This window comes from Heterocephalus glaber, unplaced genomic scaffold (assembly GCF_053883595.1).
Source record: "Heterocephalus glaber isolate CG9 unplaced genomic scaffold, H.glaber_assembly_v1.0 deba00001463, whole genome shotgun sequence".
NCBI lineage: Eukaryota > Metazoa > Chordata > Mammalia > Rodentia > Bathyergidae > Heterocephalus > Heterocephalus glaber.
The window spans coordinates 18,948,280-18,976,265 of record NW_028258310.1 but is presented as its reverse complement, the minus strand read 5'-3'; the positions used below and the strand labels follow the sequence as shown (position 1 = coordinate 18,976,265).

At 36.1% G+C, this 27,986-nt stretch overlaps 1 protein-coding gene and 1 pseudogene across 24 annotated transcripts in view; both read left to right on the top strand.

Moving 5' to 3' along the window:
* The window catches only part of LOC101699484 (protocadherin gamma-C4), a 168,266-nt gene that overhangs the window by 104,030 nt on the left and 36,250 nt on the right, over window positions 1–27,986 (top strand). For 3 of the 23 annotated variants that reach the window (XM_087180482.1, XM_087180481.1, XM_087180480.1), the window contains exon 2: window positions 10,184–10,234. The exons of the other annotated variants lie outside the window; for them this stretch is intronic. In XM_087180482.1, the coding sequence (XP_087036608.1) occupies window positions 10,184–10,234 (51 nt within the window). The remainder of the gene's footprint in view (window positions 1–10,183; window positions 10,235–27,986) is intronic. 23 annotated transcript variants of the gene reach the window in all.
* LOC110351119 (protocadherin gamma-B2 pseudogene) lies at window positions 727–5,232 on the top strand (annotated as a pseudogene). Its single transcript, XR_015438802.1, has 2 exons — window positions 727–760; window positions 2,403–5,232. The product of XR_015438802.1 is annotated as a protocadherin gamma-B2 pseudogene (transcript).

Here is a 27,986-nt window from a genome sequence, read left to right as displayed (position 1 = left end):
CTCTTTGAGTTTCATCAAAATGTGAGTAATAATATTTAATTTGAAAGATTGTATGAAGGACAACAGAAAATGTATAAATCTTCTAGCTCATAACCAGTAGTTAGTTAACAGTAGCCATTTTTCATGGTGGACAGAAAAAGGATTCATGGGACATTCTGTTGGGGAAAGAAATAATGAATTGAGTGCTTCACTGGGTAATACATTGAGGTGGCTTGTTCATGAAAACAAAAGTTTTCTAAAATTTTTGTGAAGCTAATTTTAAAATCTTAAGTGATGAGGCATATTCTTGATTGAGAAGCCACAGTTTCAGACCATAAACAATTGGAGAAATATTATTTTGTATGACACAATTTTGTGAACATTAAATTTTCTGTGTCTGAATATTATAATCTAAATAAGTGTCCTATGAAACTTACTTTTTGTTTTTTGGTACTGGGGATCAAGCTCAGGACCTTGCGCTTGTGACGCAGGTGGCGGAACCACTGAGCTGAATCCCTGGGCTCTGAAACTTATTTTTTAAAAGCAGTTTACTCCAATGAGATCTTAGGTGATTTTACAAGAAAATGGACCACCAAAACCTGAAGATAGGAGTTATTTAGTTTGATCATATGAGAATTGAAGTGAATGGCTATACAAAATACCAATCTTAGTTTTAAAATATTTAGGACAGTTGTTGATAATTGATAATTAAGATATTTGTTGATGCTTTCTGAGCGTAACTGAGAAATGGGTTTAGATGTTTCCATTTCTTCTGGTGCCAGTAATGAAAGTACTATATCAAGGACTTTTCTGTCTGTGTGTTGTGGCTGGTGGGGTGTGCATTCATTTCACCTAGTAAGTAAATCAGAGCATTCAGCTATAACTTAAAAATTGTGCCTCTGCTGAAAATTTGACTGTAGTATGTCAGCTTTCACCACATTCACTTTGGAGGGGATATTGAACCTTTGTGGGATTATACATCTCATAGAACACTCTTCAGTAGATTGGAAGGCTAATGATCAATTAATGCACTGTATCCCAATTTTCTCAGTGACATGTGACAGAGTATCTCTGATCATGAGTTGAATAATTCTGGTGAAAAATCTACCTTTTCTTCATACAAGATACGAGGTTCAAGAAAGCAAACACAAAGTTATGAAGGAAAGTTGATCAAGCTAATGAGTCTGTATCTCAGGAAAAAGATATACTCTCCAATCTTACATTTTGAGTTCATTTTTGCAGAAAACATACATAACAACAAGTTACCAATAACAGTGCATTCTGTTTAGGATGCATTCTTAAAATACTTATGCCAAAAGATAGCCTATGACAAAAGTAACTTGAAAAATATTTTATAGAGGGTGATATTTCAGGATACCATATAGGAAGGACTCTGGTTCAGGAAAATGTAAAGAAATTGCCATCAAACAGACCATTGAGTCAAATAAAGAAATCTATCTTTATGAAAAGAAGTTTGGTATTGTCATAATTTCTCTTAGAGAACTCATATAGAGATCTACTGTGTGTAATTATCACTGAGGACAGGTGTAATTTCTTAGCTAATAATTAAGTCTCTGAAACATTTCACACAGTGGTTTGCCCACTTAATTATTCAGTTAAATGCCTGAGTTGAATGATTAGAAAGCAGTTTCTTGGGAAAGAATCATGCTACAAAACTACTGGTTTCACATGTACTTTCTCTCTATATCAAACTCCTAATTGAGAGCCAGCTTTCTGATCTATTTTACAAAGCTAACAAACAGGACAGGTAAAAAATTAAAAATAAATGCATTAGTTCATAAGATTACCATATTGTGAAACCTCTTGGAAGCTTCCCCCATATTTTCAGCTGAAGATTCAGCCAGCAATTAATCTTGAGACTGTGTTACATAAATAGAAGGAAAGACTGGGTGGGGGTATAAACAAAATTTTTTAGCTTAGAAATATCCAAGATCAAGAAGAAATAAGAAGAAACCATCACTTTGACTTTATATGGTGAAGTAACTAATTATAAATTCCCAGAAATATTTAATTGCAGAGCAAAACTGTACACTACCTTTCAACTTGGGAATTCATTGAGAAACATCTTTCTGCTCTCAACTCCAGAATTTCAAATTCTGCTTTCTTCAGGCTGCAGTTCTAGACTAGAAACTCAGAGTGCCACTGCTGGCCCACACCGAAACAGAAAAATGAGATCCCTTCAACTTTCCTGCTTGGTGACATTCTTAATTGGACTCAATACAAATACAGAAGAGACCAGAAACATTTCTCAACCAGGACCACATTCATTCATTGGCAGTAAGCTCTGCTTTTGTTTGTTTGGATCTCTATAGTTTGAAGATCATCTGAAAAGAGCCTTATTTGTGCTGAAGTAGCAGGCACCCTGACTGTGGAAGAGATGGAAAACAGCACAGGATGACCAGGCCAAGTGAGGTGGAGGCAAGTACTGCTTCCCTTTTGGCTGGTTTTGAGCTGTAAGGTGTTCTCCCAGCAGATTTGGCATTCAGTCCCTGAGGAGCTGGCCAAGGGTTCAGTCATGGGAAACCTTGCAAGGATCTAGGCCTCAGTATCTAGCACTTACATGCTTGGAATTTGTGGGTTTATTCAGAAAAAAAATGCTTGACTCTGAGTGAAGGAAGTGGAGACTTGTGAGTGACAGAATGGATCAGGAGAAGATATACTTCCAAGATACAGTTCGTACAGTATGCTTAGAAACTGTAATTAAAAGTCCTCTACGTGTTTTTCACATTAATTTAGAGACTCAGGATGTGAATGATAATGTCCCTCAGTTTAGCAGGAGTGTTACTAAGTTAAATATCTGAATTAACCCAGCCAGTAGCAAGATTTGCAATAGAACCCACAGAAGGTCCTGATGTTGGAAGCAATTCCTTACAAAATTATCACCTTAGCAGCAACACTATATTTGTCTTGGAAGTAAAGGAGACCAACAGTGGAAAGAAATATGTTAAACTCGTCTCAGAGAAGCCATAGACTGGGAAAAGCATAGCTCCCATCACTTAGTGCCTACAGCCTTAGATGATGGGTACCCACCAAAAAGTGGCACCACTCAGATCCTCCCAGTGTTCATTCAGGACGTGAATAGGGTCAGCCTTAAGGAAAATGTGCCACCAGGCACCTCTGTGCTGAGGGTCAGGGCTACTGATCAGGACAGGGCACCAGTGCAGAGATTATGTATGCCTTTGCAGCCCAGAGTGCTCACAGCCAGTTTGGTCTTGATAGTAAGAGTGGAGAAGTGAAAACTTTAAGTACATTGGACTTCAAAGAGATTAAAAACTATTCCATGGTTTTGAAAGCAAGGGACAGAGAAGAACTGGTGGCTCAGTGAACTGTTGAGATTGAAATTCTAGATGACAATGACCATGTTCCACAAGTGATTTTTACTTCTGTTTCCACAATGATTCCTGAGGATTCTGCACCTCAGACAGTAGTTGCTCTGTTTAAAACACAAGATCCAGACTCAGGAGAAAATGAGGAAGTCATGTGTCTCATACAAGAAAATGCATTTCTCAAAAGTCGAATCTTCCTCCTGTAATCACTACAAGATTGTAACAGATGGACGCTTGAGAGGGAACAGACCCTGGAGTACACCACCATCTCAGCCACCCACAACAATGGCAAACCTCCCTGTCCTCCAGTGCCAGCGTCACCCTGCACATTGGTGCACCAGGCCTCCTACATGGTGCACGTAGCTGAGAACAACCTTCCTAGGGTCTCCTTCGTTTAAGTCAGTGTCTGGGACCCTGATTTGGGACCCAACGGCCTGGTCTCCAAGTATCCTACTCCATCGTGGCCAGCGACCTGGAGCCTAGAGTGCTGCTGTCCCACGTGTTCGTGAGCACACAGAGCGGAGTGGTGTTCGCGCAGCGCGCCTTCGACCACGAGCAGCTGCGCGCCTTCGAGCTGACACTGCAGGCCCGCGCGACCAGGGCTCGCCCGCTCTCAGCGCCAACGTGAGCCTGCGCGTGCTGGTGGGAGACCGCAACGACAACGCGCCGCGGGTGCTGTACCCCGCGCTGGGGCCCGACGGCTCGGCGCTCTTCGACACGGTGCCGCGCGCCGCCGAGCCCGGCTACCTGGTCACCAAGGTGGTGGCGGTGGACGCTGACTCGGGACACAATGCCTGGCTGTCCTACCACGTGCTGCAGGCCAGCGACCCTGGGCTCTTCAGCCTGGGGCTGCGCGTAGGCACCACGACTCCGTTGAATGACAGGGATGCCTCCCGCCACCGCCGGCTGGTCCCTGTGCGCGATAGGGGGCAGCTTCCTCTTTAGGTTACCTCCACGCTGAGCTAGTGTTCGTGGACAGCCTACAAGAGGCGCTGCCAAGGGCCGGGGATTTAGCTCAGTGGTTTCGCCGCCTGCTGCGCAAGCGCAAAAACCCGAGTTCGATCCCAGGTACCAAAAAAAAAAAAAGAGGCGCTGCCAGACTTTGACTACAGCTCTGCAGATTTGCATTCTGAATCCAAAAGTGATTTCTAACTAGTGCTTTCTGTAGCTTTACTTTCTTTTTTATTCCTCCTGACTGGATTATTTGTGCTGGTTTTGAAGTGTCGAAGACTCCCACATGGCCATATCTTGGAGTCTTTCCCCACAGACCTGTAGCCCCCAGATTTCTCTAGGCCCCAGATTTCAAGGTGACTGTAGCTCTATGATACCATATTCCTACCAGATGTGTGCTGCTCCTACTAATCCAGGCCCCAGTGAATTCCCTCTTTGGAAGCCCTACTCTTCAGGACTCAATAGCAACCTCACTGCAGGACTCCCCTCAAGAAAGGGATAATTCTGATTGCTTAGGCCAGAGTTCACCCTCAATGATGAGAAATTCTTGATGAAATTAAGTTCAATCATAAACAGATTTTCTTCCAGCATGAAATCTTTTCAAAGATGTCAGGGAAGAATATCTTGGTGGTAAAATCCAAGGCCCTGAGATGGGAAATGTCTAGCATGGAGAGCTGGAGGGACAGTAGTTCAGCATGATAGGAGTATGCGATGAGCCGTAGTATTTAGGGTCTCATAGGTAGGGAACATTTTTATTAAATATTTGATCATATTTTATAATTTTACCTTGACATTCAAATTGTGTTGATCCAAAAACAGGAGGGCAAATTTTGATCATTGCACTATAAAGATGCACATGTGTAACTCAGAATCATGATTTTTTCATTTTCTATTTGAGAAATCTCTATTCTGGCTGAAAAGTTAGCCAACCATTTCAATAAATCTAAGGATAAGACTCTTGGAAGTTTGTTTGTTTGTTTGTTTTGTTTGTTTGGTACTGGTGATTGAACTGGGGTCCTTGCACTTGTGAGGCAGGGGGTGGAACCACTGAGCTAAATCCCTGGCCCAAGACTCTTGGAAGTTGATAAACCTAAGCCTTGAAAATTGTTGCACGGAAGAGTGTTCTAGACTCCTTTTCACATGGAACCTTGCTTTTCAAACTAGATCATGAACACCACTAGAAGCTGGCCTGTCTCCCACTCATGTTCATTCCATCATTCTGTATGTACAAAAAGCTTCTCTTCCTATAATCTACTTGAGGCCAGAAATTAGGCCAATTCAAATCCTTTAAGTGAATTCAAGTTAGCGTAGAATGCTGGATAAGAACTTCGTTCCTTCTAATCAGGCAATGGTACAAATAGATCCAGATACTAGCATGACATTTTGCTGAACTAACAGTTTACAAACACTTCAATAATTATAGAAAAATTACAGAATAATTCTTGCAAATAAAATTTCCCATTATATGAGTATTTCACTGTCAGTGAATTCGAAACTCACAACCTAAAATATAAATAAAAAAGATTAGAAAGCAGGTACTTTGTGTGTGTGTGTGTGTGTGCCTGAGATTGAACTCAGGACCTTGTGCTTGCAAGGCAGGTGTAGTGCCACTGAGCTAAATCCCTGACCCAGAAAGCAGGTACTTTTAAAGAGCAAAATTAAGTAAAGTGGGTAACATAGAAATTCTGAAAAGAATAAAAGAATTACTTGGAGTCCACAGTAAAAGAATATTAATAGGAAGATGCATAAAACTATGTCTGGTTATTTACAATATGTTTTCTTACTGCCATGGATTCTGTAGCCTAAGATATGTTAACTATAGTATAAAATACTATCTTGGTTTTGATCTCTAGAAAATCAGATAATTTGGTGTTTTCCACCTGGATTCTGATGCTTACCTGAAGGGTCTGCTAGAGTTTGGAAATCAAGAAAAGGCAAGCACCTCAACAAATATGTGTTATTTGCATGTACTGGACTTGTATTCTGTAGTACCTTATCCTACTGATATATTACAAGAGACAGTGAATATCTCTGGTGATTATTTCTTTGTATTTACCTTATTTAAAGTAGTTTTCACTGTAGAATAAAATAACAATTCAATGAGGAGGGATTAAGGGTCTTCCCCCCCCCCATGTTTTTCAGCATCATTTATTGAAAAGTTTCCATTATCTATTGAATTGCTTTGATACTCTTGTTCAAAATTATTTCACTGACATATGTAGTTCTATTTCTACACATTATCTATTTTTATTTATCTATTCTTGATTGTTACAACCTTATAATAAGTCTTGAAATCATGTAGGTAAGTCTTGCAACTCTTTTCTTCTCTAAATATTTTTATTATTTTTGGTCCTTTGTCTTTCCAAATAAAAAACCATCTTGTTAGTTTCCAGGGGGATAAAGTCTGCAGGGATTTTGAATGAGGTTGCATTGAATCTAAAGCTATATTAGGGAGGTAAGGGATCATCTTATCAATATTGAGATTTCCCAATCCATGAACATGGTATATATGTCCTTTTAATTCAATCTTTTAAAATTCTCTGAACTATGTTTTGTTGTTCTTAGTGAGGAGATCATCTTTTAAAATTTTAATATTTAATGGATACATAAAATATAAAATTATACATATTAATGGAATACTACATAATGTTTAGATACATGTATATATTATATAATGTTTCTAACAGCTGAAACATATCCATCTGGTCCAACAATTATCATTTGTTTATGAAAACTTTCAAAACTTTTTCTTCCAACATTTTTAACTGTATTGTACATTATTGTTACCTATAGTCTCCCTGCCATACAGTAGCACTACAGAACTTCTTGCTCCTCTATAACTGTACCCACCTCCTTCCACTCTCTCCAGCCTATGGTAAACACTGTTCTCTCAACTTGTATGAGATCAGTCTTTTAGATTCCACATGTAAGTAAGATGATGTAGTACTTATCTTTCTGTGCCTAGCTTATTTCACTTAATAGAATTTACAGTTTCATCTATGTTGTCACAGATGACAGGATTTTATCCTTTTGTGGTTGGTCCATTGCATATACATACTACATTTTCTTTATCCATCCTTCATATGGACACTTAGGTTGTTTCCATTTCTTTGCTGTCGTGAAAGGTGCAGAGATATTATACATCTTTCAATAAATTATCTGTACTTATTTGATGTTTCTGGATGTCCTTGCAAGTATATTGTATTGTTTCTTTTTCCGATTTTTCATTACTAGTTTACAAAAAAGCTGGTGATTTTTAAAATATTACTTTACTTTATAAAATACAAGGTTCAAGTTCCTATATCACACTATATTGTGTGAGAATATAGTTTGATGGTAATTTAAGCCTAAACCAGTTTTTCATAAGTTGAAGCTTCCTTTATCTTGAGAGAGAACCCATCCCAAAACAGTAAACATTGATGTCTGCCTAAGTCTAGTAGTGGTTTATTCATTCATTTGTAAAACAAAACATTTACTGTATATTTTTATCACACCTCATAAAATAAGCTCTAAAGGATGAGTAGAAGTTAGGTAGGTAACAAGGGAAGAAAAAAAAAGAAAGAAATTCTCAAGCAGGGGAAGTAGCATGTATTAAGGACATAAAAACCAAAAATACGTGTTTCATGTACTTGAAAAGGGTTAGGGAGTCTGGAAATGGAAAATGAATGGATGAAACTACTGACAAGGTAGAATCTTGTAAACTACACTAAAGATTTTGGATTTTGGGATTTTGGGCCTGGGATTTAGCTCAGTGGTTCCGGTGCCAGCCTGGCAAGTGCAAGGTCCTGAGTTCAATCCCTGGTACCAAAAAAAAAAAAAGATTTTGGATTTTATTTACCTTTGTACTTAGGAGCTATTAATGATTTTAAATACAGTGACAAGATATGGTTTGAATTTTAAAGATTACTGCTATAGGGAGAAGTGATTTATGACACTTACAAATAGAAACAGGAAGAGCAGATGGGAGATTATGGCAATGTTCCTGGTAAAAAAGCAGTACTGGCTTGGATTAAAGGGAAGGCAGTAAATATAGAAATAAGTGAATGGATTGGAGATATATTTAGAACATAGATTCAATAAGACTTAATGATGGAATAGGTGGAATATAAACTCCATGAGGGCAGGGCTATTTTATTTATTATTATATTTCTCAGTTCTAATAAGATCATTGCCTGGTAAGTGGTAGATCCTCAAGAAAATATTGTTGACTGAATAAAGACAATGGATGAAGGGGGTATTAAGAGTGACTTCCAGTTTTACAAATTAAACAACTATGTTATTAAAGATACCATTTAATGAGGTGTGGAAGAGTAGAGAAGGGTGGATTTAAGAGAACTCAAGAGTTGAGTTGTAGGGATGTCTAATTTGAAATTCTGAGAAACATCCTTGTGTACATGTTAAGTGAGTTGTTGACATATAATCACAATTCCATTAATATCTGATTTATTCCTTTGTGATAATCTACTCAGTTGGGTGGATCTTTATAAGGCTAAGCAAGATAAGCTTCCTGATAACACTATATTGGTATGTGTTTGGTTTGTGACTCAGTTAACCCTGATTTATTTTTATTCCTGGTCTTTTTTCACTATAAGGAACATCCAGCACCTATACTGTGTTTAATTCATATTAGTACTGTGTTTAATTCATATTCACTCCACTCTTCAGTTCTAGTGTTTGATTATTTTTTCCCTCTATAAATCTGTTTGGATTATAATTTATTGGGCTGTTTTTATTTTTTGTATTTAATTTGCTTTTATATGATCTCATGCTCTCCATAGAATTTTTTTTCCAGTTCTGGGGATTGACCCCAGGGCTTTGTGTATGCCAAGCAAGTGCTCTACCGCTGAGCTACATTTCCAGCTACCCATGCGAATGTTTAATCTCAGTTTCTTTCACCATCTGTTTTTGTCTTACAAACAGTAAAATTTCAGAAGAGGAATGTTTAAAAGGACATAGTAATCTTTACAAAGTTGTTGAAGTTTAATATTATAAGTACATTAGAAAGATTATATGCCCACATATAACTTAACCATCCTATGGATTCCTCAGCATTTTAAAGTTGAAACCAATAATATAAATGATGGTAGAACTTTTCTCTCTCAGGAAAATAGAAATATTCCATGTCTTGATAGAGAGGTGGGTTATGTGACTCATTGAATTTAAAACTCATTAAACTCATTGAATTTAAGCTTTGTGCATTTGATTGTCTACAAATTGCAATTCAATTTGAAAAGAAATTTAAGAAAATAAAACATCATATTCCACCTCCTTTATCATGTCTCAGTCACCCCTCAAGCGATCACTGCTATTAATACCTGGTTATGTCATATATATATAATATATATATATATACACACACACATATATGTCATATATGTGTGTGATATGTATATATATATGAGTCATATATGTGAAAGGGTATGTGTATTTTTTTGTACAAGGACCATTTTACAGTATATACTATATATTGTCATGCAACTTAACATATAAGGATATTTATTCCTTAATAAGATCTAAAGAAACCTTCCCATTTGAGTCCCCATAGATCTACCACGTACCTCAAGCTGAGTAATTTTCATTTCATTCTTTGATAGGACACACATTTAGATGTCTCAAAAAATCAAAATATTATAATAAGTATATATTGATAAGTCTCACTTCCATCCTGATACTACTCCTTTTCCACCTTGCTTCCTCCTTTCCCCATAGGTAAACATTTTATTAGTTTATTAAGCATCCATCATTTCTTTATAGAAATATGAATATATGTTCTTATTGCTCCATATTTCTCACAAAAGATAACATACCATATACTGATCTATACTTTGCTTTCTTCAGCGTAATCTTTAAAATTTTTTCCATATTAATTCATAGAAAGTTTCTTCTTTTTTTTTTTTTGGTACCAGGGATTGAACTCGGGAACTTGCACTTTCGAAACAGGCACTGGAACCACTGAGGTAAATCCCGGGCCCTGAAAGTTTCTTCTTAATAACTGCTTGGCATTCTATTGGACTATTAACTAGTTAATATCACAAGCAACTTCATTGAATATTCTTTTACCTGTATCATTTTGTACATAATGCTGTATATCTATCAGATGAATTCTGAGACATGAAATTGGAATTACTGGGTCAAAGAATAAATAGGTTTGGGGCCGGAGACTTAGCTCAGTGGCACCACACCTGCCTCACATGCGCAAGGTCCTGAGTTCAATCCCCGGTACCGCAGAAAAAAAAAAAAGAATAAATAGCTTTGTAACTTTGATAGATATCTTCACATGAAGTTTTCTTTTTAACTTTCAATTTTTTTAACTTTCAATTTTGAAATGATTTCAATTTATAGAACAGTTGCAAGAAATATGTAGGGAACTGTTTGCCCTTCAGACAGATCCATTTGTTGTCAAATTTGTTTTGTGCTAAATTTCCTGAATTGTTCTCATGTATGTATACAAAATTATATTTGTATATACACATATACATATGTATTATTCATATCTTTATGTGTATATATTCTTGTCTTTCAGTGTCCATGGAAGATTAATTCCATGACCCCCAATGGACACCAAAATCTGAGGATGCTCAAATATGGTGTAGTACTTTCAAATAATCTACACATATCCTGCTATACACTTTAAAACGTCTCTAGATTATTTATAATATCGAATACAATGTAAATTCTATGTTTTTATGCTGCATCATTTGGGAAATAATGAAATGAAAAAATAATCTGTATATGTTCAGTGCAGACATAACTTTTTTTTTTTTTGCTACAAATCTTTTCAGGGTTTTTTATTTTATGTATGTCCACAAAGTCCTCTATCTCCCTGTTTTTTCTTTCTTGGAAATGTATTTAAAAGTTAGAGGCTTAAAGTAATAAAATTTTTAAATATTTAATTTAAATTCACACACTTACACATATATATTACAAACCCTACAATCTATATTTCAAATGGGCCTAGGTTTGTCTAACATCCAGAAAACATCAAAAGTATTCAGAGACCTCCAACAAAATCTTCCTGAGACCCTGTTGGCAATGCCCTCTTGATCAGAACTGGCCTCATCACTTCTTTAATGCTTTGTAAAAAACAGAGTAGGACGCTGCTCAGCCCCTCCATGAGTTATCAAGTGATTTTTTAAAAATTACCACATTAAAAAAGGTGTTACAAGAGGGGGATGGACAAGATTCTTTCAGATATTCCTGGTGCAACATCTTTCTGCACGGAGGGAGGAATGATCCCAAGTCAATTTCTGAAAGGTTGCACAAGAAAACTTAAATGAAATTTGGAGTTAGAAAAGCCAGTTTGAGTTTAGGTTTCTGCTGGTTCTTACTAGACCGGAGCTCTTGGAAATGGTACTAAAGTTCTTTCCTTGGTTTTTGAAGATGTTTGGTAAATTAAATCAATCATTAATTAATTCCTTAAATTCTTTAAAAATATATATGAGAAGAAAGGTTGTAGATGAAGACAAAAGTAGGCCAGGGAAAGAATAGAACAATGCAGAGAGACTAAGGAAAAGAATTCAGAAGTTGCCTGATCTCAGGGAAACAGCAGCCAGGGGAGAAGGGAGAACATTCAGGTGGAGGTGAACAGGTTTCAGAAAGAAAAGAGAAAGCAAGTGTCAAAAGTCTCAGACACACCCAGAAAGAGAATACAGAAAGCTGTCTGTTGTCATTTTAGTGATGCAAAAAGAGTAGGAGCCTAACTGCTGTAGAAGTGACAATCATATGCTATTCTTTTAACAATTCTAATGATGAATAAAAAAGAGAACCCATGCCATTTGTTGGACAACTGACACCCATAGTCTTATTTTGAAGATTTCAACAGGATTGTGGATCTTCATGGCAAAATTCTGTTCCTTGTGGGTTGCTGGAATGAGGGCCTCGGTTTCTAACTGACTATTAGCTGGAGTTCTACCTGAATTCCTTGTCATGTGGACCTCTTTCTCCATCTGGCACCTCAAAACAAGACAACTGACTTCCAAGAGAGCAAGTAAAAGAGAAAGCCAGAAAGGAAAAATGTGAGGGAAGCCGCAGTCTCTCATTAAGTATTTTTGTAATGAATTAAGTGTTAAATTTTGTCAAATGATTTTCTTCATCTATTGAGATATTCACATCACTTTCTATTATTTTATTTTGAGTTAGCATCTCAGTAAATTGCCCTGGCTGGCTTCCAACTTGCAATCCTCCTGCCTAGGCCTCCTGAGTAGTTGGGATTACAGTGGGGATCGCTGTGGCTTGCATAAGTACTTTTTAAGGTTGTGTGCTACTGCGCGAAGTGAGGACTACTTGTATATACTTTGCACTTTGTCTGTTAAAACTTACTGACTTCATTGAAGTATAATTTATATGCATTAAAATTTACCATTTAAAATTATACAGCCAGTAAATGCTGATAAATGTTTATATCTATGTAGCTACAGCAAATTCTATAACCTTCAAATATTCCCCCATCTGCCTTTAACAACTGATTCCCCACAAACCTAGCTCCAGGCAATGACTGATCTGTCACTGTAAATTAGTTTTGCCTCTTCCAGAATTTCATCTAAATGGAATCCTATAACATGTGCTTTGTGTCCACTTTCTTTTGCTCAACATATTTTTGAAATTTGTCTATGTTGTTACATGGGCAGCAGATTGCTCTTTTTGGTTGCTCAACAGTATTGCATTATATGGAAATAACCCAATTTCTTTCCAGCTGCTCCACATTTAAGTTGTTCCTAGTTTATTCTGAATTAAGGCAATATGAGCAATCATGTACAAATACATTTGGGAGCATGAGTTTTTGTTTCTCTTGAATAAATACTTTTGGAAAAAAATGGAAACAAAGTCTATGTAAATAGGGAGGGGTGGAGGGGGTGAAGGGTGCACAGGTAATGGGGAAAAAATAAGAACCAAGATACATCATGTACAGGTACAAGCACCCAATGATAAATGTAAATGTATACCTAAATATATACCTAAAATGTACCAATAAAAAAATTTAAGCAAACAAAAAAAAAGCAATTTCAAGCTGTCTGTGGTGGTGCGTGCCTGGAATCCTACCATAGCACTCTGGAAGGCAAAGGCAAAGGCAGGAAAATCACAGACTCAATCTCAGCCTAGGAAACTTAGCAACTGAGTGAGACTTTTTCTCAAAAAATAAAAGAACATGGATGTAGCTCAGTAAGAAAGCCCTTAGTTTAATCCCCAGAACTGAAAAAAAAAAAAAAAAGCAGAATTTATGGCTCATATGAGATAGAAAGTATATGTCTTATGTTTATTTTTATAAGAAGCTCTAAAAAATTTTTTTCAGAGTATTAATATCATTTTACATTCCTATTGGCAATGTATGAAGAATTCCACTTGCTTCACATCTTCACCAATGCTTCCTGTTACCAAATTTTTGCATGTTAGTTATTCTAGTATGTAATACTATCTCATTGTGGTTTCAATTTGTATTTCTTGTTGACTAAATATATTGAGTATCTTCTCTTACATTCATTGGTTTCTTATATATTTTCTTGATTGTCTACCTAAATCTTTTTGTTCATCTTTAAGTTAGTTGATTGTCTTATAAAACTGAGCTATGTGAGTTTTAAAAAGGATATATTCTGGATATGTATTCTTTGTCACATAAATATTTTGTCCCTGACCATGAGTTTTTTTTCATTTTCTTAGTAGTATTTGGAAAAGAAGTTATAATTCTGATAAATCTCAATTTACACCTTTTTCTTTTATAGTCTGTCTTTTTTTTTTTCAGTGCTGAAGATTGAACTCAGGTGGGCTGGGGATTTAGCTCAGTGGTTTCGCCGCCTGCTGCGCAAGCGCAAGGACCCGAGTTCGATCCCCGATACCAAAAAAAAAAAAAAAAAAAAAAGATTGAACTCAGGTTCTCACACATGCTAGGAAGGTTCTCTACCACTGAGCCACATCTTTAGCCCCTTATTCTTTGTATTTCTTATGTTCTATTTAAGAAGTATTTGCCTATTGAAAACATTTTTGTCCTGTATTTTATTCTAGAAATTTTATGATTTTGCAATTTATAATGTCATCTATGATTCATTTTCAGTTTATATTTCTATATGGTATGGACTAAGAATGAAGACCCATATTTTTCAAAAGGAATATTTAGTTGACCCTTTTATGAAATTTGCTGAGAAGGCTATCATTTTCCTCGTTAAATAACCTTGGTAATTTCATCAAAAATCTTTTGAATATGCACATATATGTGGGTCTTTATATGGGTTCTCTGTGTTTACACACATACACATAAGTACATTATTTTGATTACTGTAGTGTTGGTAATAAAATCTTGTAATTGGGTAGTATAAGTCCTCCAAATATGTATCCCATTTTTGACATTGTTTTTACCATTCTAAATTCCTTAATTCTCATATAATTTTTGGTATCATCTTGTCACTTTCCTTGTATAAGAAAAGATTTCTGGATATTGATTAGGGTTACATTGAAGCTATACCTTCAATTTTGGGGGAAATTCACATTATTGAATTTTCCAGTCAATGAACATGATATATCTCTTCATTTATTTAAGTATTCTTTAATTTATCTTAGCAAGATTTTGTTTTCAGCTTATAGATCTTTATGTTTTGACAAATGCATTGCTTAGTATTTAATGTATTCTGTTATTCTAAATTGTACTTTAAAATTTTTCACTTTATAATTGATCGTTAATATATAGAAATATAATTGATTTTTTGGTACTGACCTTGCATCATGAGCCCTTAATAAATTGCTGTATTAGTTCTAGTACCTTTCTTGGCAGCTCTAAAAAATTAGGATTTGCTATATAAACAAATGTTTTCATGGTTTTTTTGTTTGGTTTGGTTTTGGTTTTGGTTTTTTTGAAACAGGGACTTGCTGTGTAGTTCAGGTTGGCCTTGAATTCACTATGTAGCCCAGGCTGGCCTTGAACTCTTGGTGATCCTCTTGCCTCAGCCTCCCAAGGGCTGGGATTACAGGCATGTACCGCCATGCCTGGCCATTATGTTTCCTGCAAATAAAGACAGCTTTTTTTTCTTTTCCATCAGTCCCCTTATCCCCCATTGCATTCATTAGCTAGGACTTTGGACTTCCAGGACAAAATTGAATAGAAATAGTAAAAGTGGACTTAATTGCCTTGTTTCTAATTTTTACTTGAGAAAAGCATTCAGTTCTTCACTTAAATTTCCACAGATGCTGTTTAGCACATTCAGGAAGTTCTACTATTATTAGTTTATTGAGAGTTTTTATAATGAGTAAGTGTTAAATTTTGTCAAATGCTTTTATACATCTGTTAAGATGCTTATATCACTTTTGTATTTTACTCTCTTAATATAGTTAATTACACAGCCTTGTATCTTTTGGATATACTCATTTTATTATAATATATTGGACCTTTTATATTTCAGGATTTGTTATGTTAGCACTCTACAAAGGACTTTTGCATGTGTGTCTATGAAGAATACTGATCTATAGTTTACTTTTTCTTTTCTTTCTTTCTTTTTTTTCACTCAGGAATGAAAATCAAACCCAGGGCGTTGTGCATTTTAGACAAGTGCTCTACCAGTGAACCACATATACCCCAGCCTAGTTAATTTACTTTTCTTATAATTCTTTGTTTTTTTAGGTAGCAGGTTTTAATTTCATTGATTTTTCTCTATTGTTTGTTGCCTATTTTTAATTTACTCTTTTGACTTCTTTTATTTTTTTCAGCAATGGGGATTAAACCCAGGGCCTTTTGGATGCTAGGCAAGCACTATACCACTGAGCTACACACCTAGCCCTTTTTTTCTAACTTCTTTGGGTTGTAGGATAGCTTACTAATTTTATATCTTTCTTTTTTTTCTAATATAAACATGTAAATAAATAAATTTTACACTGATCTTTGGCTATATTCAACTAATTTTGTATGTTATGTTTCAAGTTTTTTTTTAAATTTTATTGGTACATTTTAGGTATACAATATAATGACATTCATCATTGGAGATTTGTGCCTTTACATAATATATCTTGATTCTTATTTTTCCCTATATCCTGCCCTCCCTTCAACCCCTCCACCCTTCCCTATTTACAAAGTCTTTGTTTCCATTTTTCCATTTTCTCATGTTAATTCCGTTCCCCTTTCCTTTCCCCTACCCCTCCCACTTCCCCTTCCCCTTTGCCCCTTTTCTTCCTATTTCACATTATCTATTATACATTTTGATCCTTATTTACACTTTCACTTTCTCAGACCAGAGAAACTATTCGGTATTTACATGTGTGTCCTATTTATTTCATTTAAGAGTATCACCTCCATGTGCATCCATTTAGCTATAAATGCCTCTAATTTCTCATTCTTTATGGCTGAGTAGTACTCCATTTTATAAAAAAAAAACCCACATCCATTATAATTCAGTTTTATCTCACATACCTTGCAATTTCTTCTTTGACCTATGGGTTAATTAAGTGTGTTAAGTGGGTGTGGAGGCACATACTTGTAATCCCAGCACTTGGGAGGTTGAAACTGAAGGATTGCTTTGAGTTCAAGGCCAGCCCGTGCCCATACTGAGTTCCAGGCTAGCCTGAACTACATAGTGAGACCTTGCCTCAAAAAAGTAAAAAAAAGAAAATGTGTTGATTTCCAATTTTTAAAGATTATCCAAATATATTTTTAACATTGATTTATAATTTAATTTTATTGTGATCCAAAAATATATACTCCATGCCTACTCCATGATATTCTTTTATGTTTAAAAAAATTTATGGTAGAAAATATGGTCTATCTTGTTGAATGTTCCTTATACACTTGAAAAATATATTCACCCATGCCTGTAATCCCAGCACTCAGAAGGCTGAGGACGAAAGATCGATCACCAGGAGTTCAAGGCCAACCTGAACTACATAGTGATTTCAAGGCAATTGGCCAGGGATTTAACTCAGTGGCACTGCACCTTCCTGGCACATGTAAGGTCCTGAGTTTGATTCCTGATTCTGAGAGAGAAAAAAAAAGCAGTTTCAACTCCAGCTTGGACTACATAGTGAGACCCTATCTCAAAAACAAAAACAACTGTAATCTGCTATTAGTGGTCTGCTATCAATGGGGGTCATTAACAAGATCAGTTGAAAGTGTTGTAGGCCTTCTGTATCTTACTGATTCTTTGTCTGCTTGTTCTATCAATTACTGGCAGAGGAGAGTTGAAATCTTTAATTATTAATTTGGATTTTTCTTTCTTTTCAGTTTTATTAGTTTTGGTTTCACATGGATTTTTCTCTCTCCTTTCACTTCTAGTGCTTTTTGTTTCTTATATGAGACTAAATTATTATGTGTATATAGTTTTTGAAACTTTTTATTTTAAACACAATAGCCTCTCAGAAATTCCAAAAATAATAGAGAGGTTCCAGGTGTCTAACTTCTCCCTTTTACTATCCTATGTTATTGTAGTACAAAAACAAAACCAAGAAATTTACATTGTTACACTCTACAGGCCTTACTCAGATTTGAACCTTTTAAAATGTGCTTATTTGTGTGCATAAGAATAGTAAAAAATGACCATATGTATGGATTTGTATAACTTTCACCCCAGTCAAACAGATCTGCTCCATGCACACAAATTTTAGTTTTTTAAAGAAGTATGTGATATCTCTTTGCACACCCCCTTCCCTGCCAGTGCTGGGAATAGAACCCAGGGCCATGTGCATGCTAGGCAAGTGCTCTGCTGGTGAGCTACATCCATAGCCCCATCATTGGGTTTCAACTTTTGTATCCACAATGGCTGGTGATGTTGACTAGCTCTTTTCTTTATTTGCTATTCATATATTTTCTTCAGTGAAAAGTCTGTCTGTGTCTTTTGCCTGTTTTCAAATTGAATTTTAAAAATTGTTATAACTGTTGAATTGGGGAGTTTTTTTGTGTATTCTAGACACAAGTCCTCTGTCACATATGTGGTTTGGAAATATTTTCTTCCAGTTTGTAGCTTATCTTTTCATCTTTCAACTGGAACTTTTATAGAGCAAAAGGTTTTAATTTCAGTGAAGTAGAATTTAGGGTTTTTCTGTCAACTTATTTCTTTATAGATCATGTGTTTGGTAAGAACTTTTTATTTGCCCTATTTTTCTTCTAAAAGTTTTGTCATTTTAAGTTTTACATTGTCATTTATCATCTATTTTGAATTAACTTTTTGCGTATGGTTGACCAATCATTTCACTAATACTATTTGTTGAATAGACTTCCATTCTTCCATTGCATCACTTTGCCCTGCTGTCAAAAATCTGTTGACCAGGGGCCAGGGATTTAGCTCAGTGGTTTCGCCACCTGCTACGCAAGCACAAAGACCCGAGTTCGATCCCTGGTACCAAAAAAAAAAAAATCTGTTGACCAAATAAAGGTGTTTCAAGGGCTATGCTAAAGATTTGGGGTGGGAGGAGGGGTAGATATCCAATTTTATTCTTCAGAAAGTGAAAGTATGCAGAAGTTAGTGGCAACCATGTTGACAACATAAGACGTAGCCTTAGCATAAAGCTATATCATAGCCAGGTATGGTGGCACACACTAGTCATCTTAGCTACTTGGGAGACTGAGGCAGAAGGATTCCAAATTCAAGGCCAACCTAGGCAATTAAGCAAGATGCCTTATCAGAAGTAAAGAGTGTGTTGGAGAGAGGGTGCTAGGGATGTATCTCAGTGGTACAGTACTTGCCTAGCATGTGTGAGGTCCAAGGTTCAATCTCCAGAAAAACAAGAGAGAGAGAGAGAGGGAGAGAGAGAGAGAGAGACAGAGAGAGAGAGAGAGAGAGAGAGAGAGAGAGAGAGAGAGAGAGAAAGAAATCAGGTAATTGGTAAAATAATTATCCCCATAAGTGAAATTAATCATGAAACTTACTTTTGGACTCCCATTTATGTAAGCCAATAAATCATTACGCCTTAAAAAACCATTTTACCTTACTGAGATGGGTCTATTTCTGGATTTCCTATTCTATTTCATTGAATTATATCTTATTTCTCTGCCAATACCACAATGTCTTGATTACTATAGCTCTATTATGAGTCTTAAATTTGGGTGGAGTAATTCCTCTTACTGAATTCTTCAGCTATTCTAGGACCTGTCCTTTTATATAGAAATTTTAGAATAAGATTGTTAATATTTACCAAAAAAATTTGTGCTCATATTTTGATAAGAATCATGTTAAACCTAGAGATCAAAATGGGGAGGGTTGACATCTTCATTAAATCCTCCAAACCATTAATGTTGGATGACTGTCTTTCAGCTTATTTCATTCTTCATTTTTTTCTTTCACTAATATTTTGTAGGTTTCAGCTCACAAGTTCTGGGCAAATTTTGTTATACCTAAGTATTTCATTTTTGAGCAATTCTAAATGGTAGTGGCTTCAATTTTTCTGCAAGTTCATTGTTAATAATTATAAATATAATTGATGTTTACATGTTAATCTAGTATCCTGTGACCTTGGTGAAGTTACTTATTAGTTCTTAGAATTTTCCTGTAGATTCCTTGAGTTTTTCTATGTAGGCAATCAAGCAATCTACAAGTTGGGATAATTTTATTTCTTCCTTAGAATCTGTATTGTTTGTTTGCTTGCTTGCCTTTTTCAAATTGGCTAGAACTTCCAGTACTATGTTAAAAAAGAATAGTGAGAGCAGACATCTTTGCCTTGTCCTTAACCTTAGGGAGAAAATGTCCAATGCACCGAATTCATGTTACCCAAAATCAAAGAATGAATTCTGAGTCATGACAAAAGTTAAGAGTAGGAAATTTTATTGAAGGAGAGACTGCTCTTGAGAGAAACAGAACCAGAGAGTAGGTTGCCCTGGGTATACAGACATTTAAGATGACCAAATATCCTTGATATCTGATAAACTGACCTTTTCATCATTTTGAAATGTCTTTCTTTATTTCTGCTATTATATCTTGTCCTAAGACCTACTTTATTTTGATAGTATTATTATTGCCACCCTAGCTTTCTTATACTTAGATTTTGTGTGATATATCATTTTCACTCTTTGTATATAAAATGAATTTTCAATAGCTAAGATATAGTTGTGTCTTGAGTTTTTATTTCCTTTAAAAATATTCAACTTTTAACTGGAATATGCAGACAGACCACTTACATTTAATGTAGTATTGACATGATTGGAGTTGTGTTAGCTATCTTGACTTTTGTTTTATCCTTATCCCAACTGCTATTTATTCCCTTTTATCCTTTACCTGCCTTCTTTTATGCTGAGTATGGGTTAGTATTTTATTCTGTCCCTGGTACTAGTCATTGGATATTCTTTTTAATTTTTTAAGTGGTTCCTCTAGAGTTTACAATATGTATGCATCTTTAACTTATCATCATATACCTTCAAACACTGTTATATCACTTCACATAGAATGTAAATACCTCATAACAATGTGCTTTCATTTTCTTCTTCTGTTTTTTTTTGTGCTATTGTCACACATTTTACTTCTGAATATAAGCTCTAGTGTATTATTTATGCATTAAATAATCAATTATATTTTAAAGAAAGTAAAAATGAAAAACCTCTAACATTTAACCAACATTTTTACCATTTCTGTCACTAATATCTTTGTATAGATGTAAATTTTTTGAAAAGCAAAAATGATATACATTTATGGTGTACAACATGTTTTGATGAATATACATTGTAGCATGGCTAAATCAAGTTGTTTAACATATGTACATATTACTTCACATGCTTATATTTTTGTAGTGAAAAACCTTTATGTGATAATAACTATTATTATTATTGCAATACTAGGGATTGAACCCAGAGCTTTGGCACTGAGCTACCCACTTTTTTTCAGACTAAGTTGCTCGGGTGGCCAGGCTGACTTGAACTCCTACGTGAACCTCCGAGAGTGCTGGAATTACAAGTGTACACCACCACACTCGTTTTCACTCTTTCTTTTTTGGCACAAGGTCTCACTATGTAATTCGGGCTGGCTTTGAACTCATGGGAATCCTCCTGCCTTAGCTGTCCAAGTGCTAGGATCACAGACGTGTGGCACCGCATCCAGCACCATTTTTTTTTTAAGACAGGGTCTTATTATGTAACTCAGGCTGCCCTTGAACTTATTGTGTAGCCAGGCTGGCCTCAATCTCACAGTGATTTTCCTGCCTCAGCCTCCTGAGTGCTGGGATTACAGGCATGCGCTACCATGCCTGGTGTAACCTTCTTTTTTATTTTTGGTACCGGGCATCGAACTTGGGACCTTGCACTTTCGAGGTAGGCAGTGGCACCGCTGAGCTAAATCCCCGGCCCTTAACCTTCATTTTTAAAAGATAACTTTGCTGGATTTAGAATTCTAAACTGAACTTTTTTTTCTTTCAGTGCTTTAAAAATATTTTCCTTTTTTTCTGCCTTATGTTTTTTCTGATTAGAAATCTATAATTTTCCTGTTTTTGTTCTCCTGTATTTAATATGTTTTTTCCTCTGATTACTTCTAAATTTTTTTCTTTGCCAGTGATTTTCAGTAATTCAATTAAGATGGACCCTGGTGATTTCTTTTCTTTTGGTAGTAGGGATTGAACACATGCTAGGCAAGTGCTCTACCACTGAGCTAAATTCCTGGCCCCTTTTATTTTTTATTTTGAGACAGAGTCTTGCTGACTTTCCCTGGTTGCCTTGGAACATGTGATCATCCTGCGTCATCTTGGGAATAGCTGGAATTACAGGTGTGGGCCACCTCAACTGGCTGTTTACTTTTGTGTAATCTGATGAATCAGTCTTTTCCTATATTCCATTTAATTTTTGAGTCACAGAAACATTTTCTCACACCTAGTTTATAGAAACAATCATCATTGTTTTCATTTAGTATTTGTATGGTTTTGGGGGGCTTTTTTAGATTTCTAATCTATGTAAAATTTATTACTGCATGTGCTGAGGTATGGACCTAATTTTATCTTGTATTTTCCAAATGACTGGCCAATACCATTTGGATATCATTTAAAACTTTATCTTCATCCAGTGATATGAGATAGCATCTTTATCATGCCCTAAACTTTATAATGCCAGAAGATTTTAATGATCAAAAAGTTACACTACGGGCTGGGGGTTTAGCTCAGTGGTTTCACTGCCTGCTGTGCCAGCGCAAGGTCCTGGGTTCGATTCCCAGTACCAAAAAAAAAAGTTACACTTCATGGGCTGGGGATGTTTTAGCTCAGCAGTTCTGTGCCTGCCTGGCAAGCACAAGGTCTTGAGTTTGATCCCTGGTACTGAAAAAAAAAGCTACACTTCACGCCTGTAGTCCCAGAACTCAGGAGGCTGAGACAGGAGGACTCCTATGAGTTCAAGGGCAGCCTAGGCTACATAGTTCAAGGCCAGCCTGAATGTATAGGGAGACCCTGTCTCCAAAAAAAGAAGCTACACTTCTTCAAAATTGTCAGTAGATAATGAACTCAATTACTTTATGTATTACAAGTAAACAAGGATACCCACTTGTTGAGAACTAATAGTAATTTTTTTTTTTGTACTGGGGATCGAACTTGGGACCTTGTGCTTGCGAGGCAGGTGGCAGAACCACTGAGCTAAATCCCCAGCCTGCTAATAGTAATTTAGATAGAAATGTAATAGTGGCAAGCTGGAGCAAAATGAAAACAAATTCTATCTCTCAAGGAGTATTTAGGCCTCTTGGAAGATTTTCATATGAAAAAAGTTTAGTAACTGTTTTGCAGATAGTTTCCCCGACACATTTAAGCTTTGTGATGTAATAAACAGTAAGAGCACACGAATGTAATCAAGACCAGGAGAAAATACCATTCAAATGGGACAAAGTATAAATGTCTTTTTTTATAAGCTTTTATTCTCTAAAATCACTGTTGTTCCAAAATATTTTCGTTAAATAATTTCTTCTTGTTCTAAAGATAGAATGAAACTTGTTATGAAACTTTTTTTAAGATTGACATATTGGGCCAGGGATTTAGCTCAGTGGTTTTGCAGCCTGCTGCGCAAGCATAAGGACCAGAGTTCAATCCCCAGAACCAAAAAAAAAAAAGATTGACATATCATCTTTTCAGATCAAAGTATGGAAAATATTCAGGCAAATTTCAGGTAAGTTTTAAAGCTAAACTATTCACATTTTTCACCAAATCCTTGAAACTCCCACCTAAGTTGAGATAGATATTTGATAACAAGGTTATCCACTTATATTACATTTCTCCTAAAAATAATGTCTTACTGGACATGGTGGTGCATGCCTGTAATTGCAGCCCTCAGGAGGCTGAGGTAGGAGGATTGCTGTGAGTTCGAGGCCAACCTGGGCTACACAGTTCAAGGCCAGCCTGAAATGCATAGCAAGTCTTAGTTCAGTTTTTTTGTTTTGGTTTGGTTTTTTTGGTACCTGGGATCGAACTTAGGACCTTGCTCTTGCAAGGCAGGTGCAGTGCCTCTGAGCTAAATCCCCAGCCCTTGCATAGCAAGTCTAAAAAAAAACTCACAAAAAAAAGGTAAAGTGATATCTTAATATCACCTTAGGATCCTGTTCAAATAGACAAATTAAACTGAATTGAAAGATTACTAGATGATATTTAGGATTTTAAAAGAAATATATATTCTCATGCGTGTAATATTTTAAAAGCATTTTGAATAGGATTTTGTTTATTATTGACCCTCTAGGAAAATATTAGATAATCTGACAACTAATATTAAAAACAATTTAAGTTACTATTTATTGGGAGTACCAGGCAAGCCCAGCTTCATGAGCATGTGACCTGTGCCATCCACACACATCTAAGCTCCATGCTTAGGTGGTACCGCACTTGGTCTGCCCCACCCGGTGGTTTGCACTTGAATTAATGTTGTGCTGTCACTGTCTTAAAATCCTTAATAAGTTTTTAACAGGAAGCCCTCTATTTTTATTCTGTACTGGCCCCGCAAATCACCTGGCCAGCCCTAATGTCAAGCATTATGTTTAGTAAGAAGGTCATATAATCTAATGTACACTTTGAAAGAAATCTTAAGTTTCCGCATGGGAAGTGGATTTTAGGGAAAGCAAAAAAGGAAGTAAGATGCCACAGGGGAAGCTATCACTTTATTTAATGTGGCTTTGACTCAAGGGATGCCAGTGAACAGAGAAAGTAATTGTTTCCAAATATATTTTAGAGGTAGTAAGCATTGGTATGGATTGGTAATTAATTGCATGTAGAGATGCAGAAGATGTTAAAAGTGACTTCGAATTTCAGACTGGACTAGAAGTGCTTATTACTATGAGAAAATCTGGAGAAGGAACAGATTTGAGAGTGTAGTCAAGATCTGGATTTGATGCTAAGTGAAAGAAGCCAGACATGAAAGACTACATTTTTTTTTTTTGTACTGGGGATTGAACTCAGGATGTTGTGCTTGCAAGGCAGGTGCAGGGCCGCTGAGCTAAATCCCTGGCAAGACTACATATTTTAATTCCCTTTTATTTTATTTTTTTTTTATTTTTATTTTTTGCAGTACCAGGAATCGAACTTAGGACCTTGCTCTTGCAAGGCAGGTACGGCACCACTGAGTTAAATCCCCTGCCCTAATTCCCTTTACTCTAATAAAAAAAAGTATACTTACCTTGAAGCCTTCAGAATGTCAACAGAACAGCTGCAGTGGTTTTTTTTTTTTGCAATTGCAAAGTGTTATTCAGTTAGCAAAACTATTATTTCATATGAACTACATTAGAGACAACTGAAGATGAAAAAACTACCATCCCATATTTAATTCTTACTATGCACTAAGTAAAACCTGCTTTAAATTTCCATGCTCTACCAGGCAAAGTTGTGGTTATTGAAAATACCATCAGAACAGGGTTATCGAAAGATACACTCAGTATTGTGTTAACTATACAAAAAGAGGCTGCATAATTTAAAAGCAAATGTTATACAGCTTTACACTTCAAGTATTTTCTTTAAAAGGAGTCAGTTGTGTTTGGGGGGGATTAAAGAAAAGAAATATAGTAATAAAAAACAAGAACCAACTTATTCATCATTATCTTCAACTTCTTCACTCTCATTAACTTCATCTTTCTTTTCTTCCTCCTACTTCTTTTTCTTGCTGTTTTCAGCCTTGATGACTTTTTTTGTCTGCATCAGGCTTTAGCTCAGTATGTAGCAGTATCTTTGTCATGTTCCTTCAGGTTAGCAGCTTTCTTTTTATAAACCCACTTGTCATGTGCAGCTGTCTGTTTCACATCTCTCCCAGTTTCTTTGAGACATCACCAATGGAAAGGCCAGGATGTTCTCCACTGATTTTGGGGTGATACTCAGAACGGAACCCAAAAAAGGCCAAAGGAGGCCTCTTGATACATTGGGATCTTTGAATTTCATTTTGGTTTTCCCTTCAGGACGGAAATAGATTTTCTCTTTCTTTTTTCTTTTTTTATTAGCAAAGCATTTATTGGTACAATGTAGATATACATTATGATAACATTCATCATAGGGAATTATACCAGTGCATGATATATCATGCTTCTTCTGAGGGAAGTAGATTTTCATCCACAATAGACCTTGTCTACTTTTGCTATGTTTTCAAATTTTCCTTCCTCTTCAACAGCTGTGATCTTCCACCTCTCTGAGCACTTCTTAGAAATCTCTGAGAAGTTGACTTAAACATCTGAGTACTGCTTCTTGTACTCTCTTGGTAAATTTGCACAAAGAATGAATATGGAGACATTTTGCCTCTCGGCTCCTTAGGATCTCCTTTGCCTGTGTTTAATTACCTTTTCTTACTGAGGCACATAGTCACCCAGTGTCTGTCTCTGTGGAGTTCAGTGTAGTGTAGTGGGGTCTATAATTCCTTTGTAATAAAATTTCTATAAAAGGCAGAATTGTGGGACTAAGGTGTGCTGTAGTAGTGCTTGCCTAGCATACATGAGGTCCTGGGTTCAATCCCTAGCCCCGTGAAAGAAAAGAAAAGAAGGAAAGACAAAACTGCATAAAAAGTACATCAGTAGTTGCCTGATGCTAAAGATAAGAGCAAGGAGGAGGGAAATTTTAGGGGGAATGGGAGTATTCTAAAACTAGATTACAGAATTGGAGGGTTGTTTACATGAGTATATAAATTTAGTAAAAATCCTTAAATTGCATAGGTGGACTATATGGTATATATAAAGCTGTTGTAAGATTATTTTTTTTTTGGTACCGGGGATCAAACTCTGGTCCTTGCACTTGCAGGGCAGGCAGCGGAACCACTGAGCTAAATCCCAAGCCCTGTTATAAGATTTTTTTAAATGACTGAGATGCCTATGATTATATCAGTGAGTACTGTTATTATTCCTTTTTTATAGATAAAGTCTATGAAAGAGAAATTAAAAATAAAAATGTTGGGAGGTTAGATGTGTAGCTCAGAGGTAAGAGCACTTGCTTAGCATGTGGAAGGCCCAGGGCTCAATCCCCAGCACGAAAAACAAACAATGAATATATCTTCCAAAAATGTTTACCCCCAAGGAGAATGGATACACACAAATGAGTATACATAGTCCTTAATATATATTGTGGTTGCTATCCAATTAGCATCAGTAGGCTGGGCATGGTGGCACACATATGTTATAGTTAGTTATAGAGTGCATCATTTATAGAGTGCATGCTTAACATGAGTGAGGTCCTTGGCTCAATCCTCAGTCCCTAGTGAAGGTACAAGTCATCATCTAAATGGTATGGTCTCTATCCTCCTGGAGTGCGTTTGTGTGTGTGTGTGTGTGTGTGTGTGTGTGTGTGTGAAAGAGAGAGAGAGAGAGACAGAAAGAGATGGAGAAACAGAGACAGAGAGACAGAGACAGAGAGGAAGAGTAGAGAGAGAGAGAGAACACAGACATTATACTTAAACAAAAATAATTATAAAATCTTGAAGTGCAGCCAGGTGTGGTGGCACATTTATAAGTCCAGTACTCTTAAGAGGCTGAGGCAGGAAAATGGCAAGTTTGAGCTCAGCCTGGGCAATTTGGTAGTGACTTAGTGAGATCCTGCCTCAAAATTTAAAATACGAAAGAGGGCTAGGGATGTAGCTTCATGCAAGGCCCTGGGTTTGATCTCCTATACCACAAAAAATCTTAAATTTTGCTAAATTCAATTAAGAAAGAAATAAAAGGTACTCTGAGAAAGCATAACAATAGATCTTGCTTTTAACTGAAGCCTAATAGAAGACCTATATTAAGAAATATTTAAGCTGAGACCTGAAAGTTCTGTGCAATTAGCAAAACAAAGAGAAAGAAGAGAAGAAAGCTTTCCTAGGTGAGAAGTCTGTGGGAAGGCCCTGAGTCACAAAGGGGTTGGCTGATGACCACACTGAAAGCAGTCAAATGGAATAGAGTAAGATAGGAAGAAGGAGTGAAGCCTTGGGTAAACTGCAGAGGATTTGGCATTTTAGTCTAAGAGCAATGTGTTGGTATATGGAATAGCTGGACCCTTACATGATCCAATTAAAATTTTAGGAAGTTCACCTTAGCTACTGTCAAGAGTGAATCTCAGTTTATGTGCTAATTTATGAAGAAGATTTACAAAAATCGTGGGCTTTATTACTAATGGGAGGACTACTTAAATTTAAAAACTCATTTTTCAAAACCCAGATTATGAATTGATGGGGGGGTAGGAAAAAATTGATGAATTAGTATATCTATGAATAACCCATGAGATTAGTGCTTCTTAAAGTTTAATATGTTCCCAAATCATCCAGGTATTGTATTAAGATGCTAATTCTAGTACAGAAGACTTTAAGTAAAACATGTTTTCATTTCTTTTTGGGGGTACTGGGGATTGAATTCAGGACCT